General features: G+C 39.8%; 1 protein-coding gene across 10 annotated transcripts in view; it reads left to right on the top strand.

Annotated features, from left to right (window-relative positions):
* The window catches only part of PTPRD (protein tyrosine phosphatase, receptor type D), a 416,835-nt gene that overhangs the window by 203,563 nt on the left and 203,809 nt on the right, over nucleotides 1-9,463 (top strand). For all 10 annotated transcript variants that reach the window (XM_008054819.1, XM_008054818.1, XM_008054813.1 and 7 more), the window contains exon 4: nucleotides 8,344-8,532. In XM_008054819.1, the coding sequence (XP_008053010.1) occupies nucleotides 8,344-8,532 (189 nt within the window). The remainder of the gene's footprint in view (nucleotides 1-8,343; nucleotides 8,533-9,463) is intronic.

Below are 9,463 nucleotides of genomic sequence, written 5' to 3'. Positions count from 1 at the left end.
TCCGAGTAGCCAGAATTACAGGCATGCGCTACCACGCCCGACTGATTTTTTGATTTATTGAAGAGATGAGGGCTCACCAAGTTGCCCAGGAGGGTCTCGACCCCGCGGGCTCAGGCAATTCACTCACCTCAGCCTCCCAAAGCGCGGGATTACAGGCTGAGCCACCAAGCCCGGCCCATAGCATTTTTTTAGTGTGGAAAATTGTACATTAGCCTAATACGATATTCTTATTAAATTCCATTCTCTTAAGGGTGAGAGTCTATTGAGAGGTTTCTCCCTTTCTGGACCTGAACAATGAATGGGGCCATTACAACTAGCCTTTGGGGACTTTGAACAGAGGGGTTTCTTTTATTTAAAAAAAATACTTACAGTTTTTACTTTAGAGTTGTGGGGTATATGTGAGAATTTTCTTCTTCAGTCAGTTGTGTGCAGGTGAGGTTCGGGCCTCTAGGAACCTTCTCTCCTCTGGCAGTGGACATGGCATGCAGGGGCTGTGTGTTGCTTAGCTCCCCTGCCTCTCGACTCCCAGCAGCAGTGTGCAGCTGCAGCTCTCTCTGCCTTTGGGCTAACTTATGAGTGAGGACATGCCACATTCCGTGTTTTGTTTCTGTGACGGTTCACTTGGAATGATGATCTCCAGCTGCGTCGACACGATTTCGTTCTTCTGGCTACATGGGATCCCATCAGGCATGTGCACCTCATTCTCTTTATCCGGTTTTCTTTCAATGGGCACCTGGGTTAGTTCCATTGTTTTGCTACGGTGAACAGTGCCGTCACGGACATATATGTGCAGGTGTCTTTTGGGTAGTGAGGTGTTTCTTGATTTACATCATTTTGCCCAAGTAGTTGTTTGCTGAGTACAAAGAAACTTTTGAAAGAAAAAAACCAAAAGTCTCCTTGACTTTTTGGCTTCATCTTAAGAAAGCTGTATAGGCTTTGTAACATGACCCCAAGAGGAGGAATACTTAATTTTCCATCCCCAAATAATTCAAAGAAAAATTTCTTTCATTATATAAGGAAAAACAGTTGGTTTTCATGTTTTCAGTTATTCACAACAAAGCTTTGCCATCCCAAATATTTAGAACTATTTTAAAAATTCATTTTGGGTAACAAATCATCTGGCAATACGGATTTCCTTTATTTGTTCTGTTGATTATTCAGAAAGCCTAAAATCTTCTTTAAAGGGAGAAATGAGAGCATTTAGAAACTTTGAAGAAGTTACCCGGCACAGGCAGTGCCCTTTAAATTTACTTGCAAGCCTAGATAGTTCCTGTTTTTTAATGATTTGCACAGAACGTTTTCTAATTTGCGGTTTATTGCTGCAGCTCTTGCTGTATCAAGTCTTAGAGCCACATGCCTCTGTTCTATTTAGATCTATTGCTGGAGTTTGGGAGAGAGTAAGTATATACATGCTAGTGTTTGACTAGATGCCAGGCACTGGTGTCGGGCAGTGCCAGGCAAATGTCATGCATTATCTCATTCAATCCTCCAGTCTATATCCTGGGTCCTATCATTACCCCCAAAGAATCTAATTATCCTGCAGATTCAATTAAATCTCAACATTATAGGAACTCTCTAGATTACTTCATACCCAGTGCCTGGCCCAGTCTAGCACAAAGGAGCCCTCCAATAAGTATTTGTAGAATTAATGATGGCTTCTGTTGCCAATCCAGTGGGCTTTTCGAACGAAGAGTTCAAATTCTTTTTGTTTTAATGTATATTGCAACTCCCATGAATGCCATATTTCATAAACATCTTACTCGACCACCTTAAGGCCACCATATATTTTACATTTTCAAGAAAATTTGAGCATGAAAGTAAAAACCTACTGACTTTATACTGCATAGAATAGTCCTATTTCTCTATCAAGTGAGGAAGCGTCAGTCTCTCTCTCTCTCTCCCTCTCTCCCCCTCTCTCCCCCTCTCTCCCTCTCTCTCCCTCTCTCTCCCTCTCTCCCTCTCTCCCTCTCTCCCTCCCTCCTTCCCTCTCTCCCACCCCCCTCCATATGTATGTATAATCTAGGACTTTCATTTAATAATGTATTATCAGCCTTATATTTTTCTGGTTTTCTTATGTTAATGTAAACATTACTCACTTCATTCCTCCATCCTTCAAAAAAGGGAAAAAGAAAATCTCTGTTGCTTTCTATGAGATTATATTAAAGCCCTAAGATATTTAGTCACGTAGAAATCTTTGTTTCCATCAGTGAAAGAAGATTCACAGTGTTTCCCTCAACATAAAACTGAGTGATTCACTTGTGGAATTTCATTTTTTCTTTTTTGGTCATGAGCTTGAACACCAGAAATTCCATTATTCTACAGATGGAATATTCGTAGGATATAGATCCATATTCTGCTGTGATCTGTTCAACTTTATTGGGTTCACAATGAGGTTTTGTCTTATGGTTGCAGTTTTGCCTTGTAGGGACTTACTACTAATATATGAGTGAAGGCCTCCTGCAAAAGAAAGCAAGCAGGAAGAGAATTGTGTGTCTCTCATGTAGCAACTGCAATAAACAAGGACCCAAGCACCAATTGAGTATCTCAACCAAATGAAAATCATTTGTGGACTAAATAAAACTAAAGGTCGTGAAAATAAAGTTATGAGCAACCATTTTTGTCAGTCTCTAGGTCAAATACTCCTTATGACACTAAAAAATAAAAATAGAAAGGGGTTATGAAATAGATTGATACTCAAATCGAGGAGGCCAAATGTATAGCCACAACATAATTGAAGAATGGCTAACTGTTTTTATAAATGACATTGGATAAGCCTAGTAGGAATTCAGAAATACCTCATGAGTGACTGCTGAAATGGTTGTCAAGGCATCATAGATATATCTGATTGTGAGTATTTGTTGAATACTGGGAGGGTTACACAAGAAATAATGCATAACTGCTGCCCCCCTTATGAGTTTCTAGGCATTCACACTTACATATTGACTATAGTAGGGGTTTATCAACAGTTTGGGCTTTTGAAGAAGAATTGTTGACACTCGGAAAAATGATCCCAGGGGGTGAATGCTCTAAGAAAAAGGTGCTTGTCTTTTTCCGGGTTCTGATTTTGCTTTATCATACTATCATTCTTGCCAAATGCTCTGTATTGTCAATGATATCTAAGTGTTCAGGTCTACTTGCCAAACATTTTAATACTGCATCTGGAGAAGCATAGCATCGATGTAATTGACATGCTTTTTTCTTCATAGAAACATATTTGTTGTAAGTCTGAAAAAGTAAGATTTTTCCAAGGACCACGGCACACAGTTCTTCACTGAGAACTTTTAAAAAATCAATTGGGACCACAAGTCAAAGGACGAATCTGGTTGAATCCACTCATGCTGAGTCCTAGCAAGATTAGGCAAGAAGAACTACTTGGCGTCACTGTGGAAGGGGACTATGGCTTTAGCAGGCAGTTTAGAGTTCTGCGGCTTCCTTTCACATATGAGTGGTTCAGTGTTTGTGGAATTGGAGCGAGAGTAGCAGCATCATTAAAATTGTTTATGGATGAACAGTGAAAGCAGTTTAACTGAGCAAATTATGCCAAAGCTGTTACTTGATCGTTCACAGATATGTAAAGCATTGCTCCCTACACAACAACATCAGGCTGTTTTCCACATAGATTCGTTCCTTTCAACTCCTGGATAGGTCAGGGGTTGTGAACAAGTTCTGCAACAATGAGAAGTTAGCTCTAAAAAAGGAAAAAAATGCTGACATTCATTTTTCTCTTTTCTTAATGGAATTCTTTTCCTCATATCAGCATATTTAATTAAGACACCAAACAGATTCAAAGAATGTGCTATACTTCCAGGTCTATTATAGCTGCCATTCCAAACAAAATATGTATGACTCTATGATTCACTAAGCACAAGTATGTAGCAATCTGCCCTTTAATGGTCTCTCAAAATGACAGACCAAATGGCTTTGTGAAGGTCAAGTCTGATTTAAATTGTTGATGAATTAGTAGCTAATTCTGCATGATTGAATATTAATATGGAACGGTGATAAGTAAGGCACTTTAAAGCTTAATGAGCACATTAATGAATAGGACAAAATGTTTTTCTTTTCACCTCATGTAAAAGTTTAAAGCTACTAACGTATTGACAATTGGTTAATTTTTGCTTGTTGCTTTTTCCTGTGAAAGTTTATGTGGTTAAGGTATTAAGGGTATTGATTTGATTCCTAAACTCCTGGTACCGCATATTTGAGGAGCTGTCAAAATTGATGCTATCAAATGACCAAGGCAATTTTATACAAATCACTAATAAATGTAGAGAGTGAATAAAAAGCAATTAGCATCTTCTAAACTACACCCACTGAGATAAGCATTTCAATTAGAAATTTCATTATTTCTACAGTTTGTTTTATGTTGAATACTGAGTTTTATTGCCAAATACCTGACAGTCAAATTGGAAACAAGCCACAACTGTCAACGTGTAACAGCTCTGGCTATTTGAATCTGTTACATTGTGATGCTTCTCATGAAAATTTAATGAAGAAAGTGCATTCAAAGAGGTTCTGTGCAAAGGGGGGATGGATAGAATTTAATTACCCTTATAAAAATAAGAAAGGAACACTCTTTAAATTCTCTGTCCCATTAGTATGCAAGAAACATTATCTTTGTTGTGCACTCGTATATATGCAAAGGGGGCTCTGGAGTGTTTTTTATAAGCCAAGAAAAAAAAGAAAGTTCATGCAAATATATTAGGCTGCTTTCAGGAGGGCACAAGTCAATTTTGTCAGCCATCCCCAAGGTGAGGACTTCATTTCATATAAATGGTTATTAAATCTAGATTTCTTTGGTAAGAGCCTTTAGTAAGTGGCTCAACAATCTTAAGCCTCGACACTTGCCACAGATCAGCACTGAATATCGGCATGGTTCTTTAGAGAGGAACCTGTAGAAGAAAGCTAATGACTAGAAGAACAATATTTATGACTGAAAATATAACTAGTAGTCAAACACCATGGGGGAGATACAGTGCTCTGGGGCATACAGAAACCACCCAGGAATCTCAAGGTGATTTGTTTTTAATTCGCCTAATTTGGTTGCTTTACAAAATTGTATCTAACAGCAACAAAATCTAAGAGCTTTTTCAGAAACTCATTTTTGGATGAAGACAGTTGACTTTGCAGCACTTGAGGTAAATTATTTTTGTCCTTTGGAGCATTTTGTGTCAATAGCTGCCAAGTGAGGTATTTAATAATATAATATGTGTGGTACAGCAGCTATTGATCTTTCTGTTCTCCCCCCAAAGCAACATTAGAACTATGTTATAGATGTAAATATATTTGGCAAAAACCTTTAAAGACATAGAGAAAGGGCTGATGAAATTCAGACTAGAGTTCAAAAGTCAGCATAGTCTAATTTGTATCCCAGTTTTAATTTGTTGTTTTTTGGTTTGTTTGTTTGTTTGTTTTTTGAGTTGGAGTCTCACTCTGTCGCCCAGACTGGAGTGCAGTGGCCGCCCCCAGCCACTGTAGCCTCGACCCGCTGGGCTCCGGCGATCCTTCCGCCTCAGCCTTCCGAGTAGCCGGAATTACAGGCATGTGCTACCACACACAGCTGATTTTTTTTGGGATTTATTGTAGAGATGAGGTCTCGCTGCCCAGGCGGATCTCGAACCCGTGGGCTCAGGCAATCCACTCACCTCAGCCTCCCAAAGGCACGGGATTACAGGCTGAGCCCCCGAGCCCGGCCCAGTTTTAATTTGTAACTTTCTCTTGGAGCCTGGAAAAAGCATCCTGAAATTCCATTTTTAACTCTTGTTTCTGACACTTGTCCACTGTAGACTTCTGCTTCGCTGATGATGGTAAGTATAAGCGTTCACATAAACAGAATGTATCATTGATTCCTCAAAAGAGCCACCTCTTTCAACTTAAAGTACAATACAGCTCATTGAGGTTAACTATTTTTTTTAAGTAACCTCTTTGTCCCCAACTACCTGATCTGACAGAATGCTATTCTGCAGTGAATCCAGATATCAAATCCAACTTCCCACAGCTCCTTTTGATCTTTCAAAAACTTAGTAAATGATATATACCCTCTATCCTTCCCAATGATAAAGACAGAGTCTACACATTTTCTTATTAGCCCATCAATTTTTATCTTCTAATAACCTGTACCTGTTGATCACTGACGTTTCTTTTTCTTGAGAGCTTTATTCTCTGGTAATATCTTGACATTCCCTCACCATTCACATTCAAACATTTCTCCAGTTCTTAACTGTTCTGATCACCTCTCTGCCAGAAGTTTTGTGTTGTAGGAATTTTTAAAATATATATATATAGTCATAGGTAGGCTTGGGGATCACTGGATTTTCTCTTAAAATCTGGAAACCCATGCTAGCATGTTGGCAAGGGATTTGAATACAAATAAGACATGGAGGAACTTATGTTATACAGGAAGAAACTAATGAGAATTGTTAAGTACAAGCCTGTGGATTTAGGTACCCACTGCTATAGTAGCTCCAAGGAGGAAAAGATTAAATATGTTTGAGAGAATTTGGAAAAGCTTTACAAAGAAGGTGATTATGGCTGGGTGGCTTCCTAGATGCCACCAACAGACATGATTTGTCTGGGGAATGGTAAGAATTTCAGTCTGGCGAGAAGTTTCCTATAGGAGAGGAGATCCATGAGAGACGGAGAAAAATGGAGCCTGATCGAAAAGGACTTTGCCAGCCAGGTTCAGAAGACATTTACCTTGTAGGCTGTAGAGGGGAGATGGCGGAGAACACATATGATTGACTGATAACAGGAGATACAAAATGGAGCTTTTTTGCTAGAAAATGTAACTTAGCCTTCATCAGATTGAGGATCAACCATGTATTCATGGGTCATACTGGAGTTTGTCAGAGACATCCAAAGAGATGCTGCAGATCATGTCTGATGATATGTAATGTTCTGTTCACTGTTGTTTATGCTTTTGAGTTATTTTATAACTGGTGACTCACGAAAATTTATCAGTGGTCATGAGGGAGTGTTAATTAAATTAACACCAGTCACAGCTGGAAATCAAAATGTTTCATAATGGTTTTCAAACAAATGGCTAATTTGGATAATTATCTCCCACCTAACTAAAATTCCCTCAATGCTTGAATAGAATATACCTTTCTAAGTTGCTGCAAAGTTCATAATTTTATCCTTCTTTATGACTGCATAGTATTTAATCATGTATATGTTCACAGCAAATTGAATGGACTTAGAGTCTATAATATTGAGTGGTCTATCACAGAAACAAAGAACTGAGTACCACGTGTTCTCACTCATAAGCTGACCTTGAACAATTATCATAATAGTATAAGAAAGGGATTGGCAGTACTGGGAAACTGCCAGTTGCGGGCGGTGGGGGCACACCTCATCAACAAGGGTATCTGCATAATGAACATTTGTATACCTAACCCTGAATTGTACCCCACATCTTTAAAATTAATTTTTAAAAAAAGAAAAAACCATTCCAATTCTAGCCAGAAGGGCTGTCAGGGTCAGTTGTCAGTGTGGGACATGATTTGGGGGTTGAAGTGGACTTCCATTTCTCAAGAGGTGGGATCTGGAGCCATTCTGACAGGGCTAGAGAAAAGTGAACTTTGAATGAGTTGGAGATCCCAAATTCAGGAATTTCAACTATTTAATTGCCGAAAATGATGCAGGCCTTTGGGATGGGAGAAAGCTTTCTCTTACCCTGAGAAACATAGCTCTTGTCCTCAGTGTGGGGTTACTTCTGTTCTTTTCTACAGCATTCTTAGATCTTTTTCTGGTTAACTGAAACGCCCCGCAAAGGAATTCATTTGGGTTGTACCTTTTGCTTCTGTGAAAAAATAGAGTGATAAGGAAAACGCATGGGCTTTCAATACAGAGCGCTTCACACAGCTTCTGCTTGTTGCCCATGTGCCTGTCGAGCCAGCACTGCTGGCACCCATGCTCTTCCTCAGCGAGACCTTTCCTGCCTCAATTCCTGTGCTCGTGACTGCCCGTTTTCCTCCCTTTTGCTTTTTTCCAACTTGGCCAACTTCGCTGGTTCCTAAGGGCCCGTATTAAATCTTGGCACCCACTTGGGCTCGGATGCTGTGATGACTTCTTTCTCTGTGTCTGCCACTTCCCCTCTTTGGGGTCTGTGTCAGCCCAGTGTGAGGTCTGTGCTTGTCTGTTGGCCTCCTAGCTAGACCGTTCCCTCTTCTGGTTGGAAGTAACATTGGGACCATGTCCTCACGTGAGAGCGCAATAGGGCCTGGTTGGCGTCAGGTTCTCCACAAATGCTGAATAAGGGAAAGAGAAAGACGTGTGGGCACTGTCCCTTGGGTTTGGGGCATCTGACTTGTCAACATGTCCGTATTCCTTTTTGTCTTACAGAGGATCAGATTCCCAGGGGCTTCCCGACCATCGACATGGGCCCACAGTTGAAGGTGGTTGAGCGTACACGCACGGCCACCATGCTTTGTGCAGCCAGTGGTAACCCGGATCCAGAAATCACTTGGTTTAAAGATTTCTTACCCGTGGACACAAGCAACAACAATGGTCGTATTAAGCAGTTACGATCAGGTAGGGTCTTGTTACTGTTTCTACTAACTCCTAGAGAACTTTTTTTTTTATCTTTCTCTCTCTTTAATTTTAATTTTAATTTTGTTTATTTTTAATTTCTAGGTACTGATTTTTCTCCTTCTTCTCTTTCTCTGTATTTAATGTGTGGTCCATGTCTGTGATGTCATAGCCTGTTTCAGAGTCTGTCTTTCTCCTTCTCTCTGTGTGTTTTGCAGCTTCTGTTTAATCCACATTGCTCACTGCTGTGACTGTATTTTTGATAATTTTTTAATTTACTGCTTTCCGGCAGTATTTGATGGATCCATTTTCTCCTCTTTCCTTCTTCTTTCTCTGTTTTCTTTGGAAACAAATTTATTTCAACATTGGACTTCATTCAGAAACTTGCAAGGAGTTCCAATGGTGATATCCATTAAAAAGCAAAGTGTTCATATTAAACACCAAAAGGACTCAGTTTTATGAAAGTGTATTTTCTGCTGTCTTTTCCACATTTGAACTCATCAAGCGTACCAAAGTTTAGTAAGACTGGGCACATCTGCTTTCTTTTCACAAATACATAAAACACAGAAATGTTATCTCCTGAGTAACCCGATGTATTTTTTGAAAAGTCCTTTGCCCGTAAAAGGAGGGGATTTTTATGAAGACCCTTATCATACCGGGAGTGAGCATTTTCTACACATTAGCCCTAGTAGTGTGCGCCCACGCTAAAGGTTTTGAGCCCTCCAGTGACTGGATCTACAGAAGTCTGCTTTGGGTGTAGACTCCAGCTTTCGCTGTTTTCTCTCTCTCTTCACCCTTTTCCCTTTTCCCATTCCCATCCCTAGTTTATCCCTTTGCTCTCTTTAGACTCAAAGTAGAGGTAATTCTCAGTGTCTTAAGATTTAGAGCCTGTCCCTAGGTAATTTCACCGGGACGTAGACTAATGAGCTGTTTA

This window comes from Carlito syrichta, unplaced genomic scaffold (assembly GCF_000164805.1).
Source record: "Carlito syrichta isolate Samal-C Ts95f unplaced genomic scaffold, Tarsius_syrichta-2.0.1 Scaffold301531, whole genome shotgun sequence".
Taxonomy (NCBI): Eukaryota; Metazoa; Chordata; class Mammalia; order Primates; family Tarsiidae; genus Carlito; species Carlito syrichta.
Note: the sequence above shows the minus strand (reverse complement) of the source record. Positions and strands in the feature narration are given on the sequence as shown.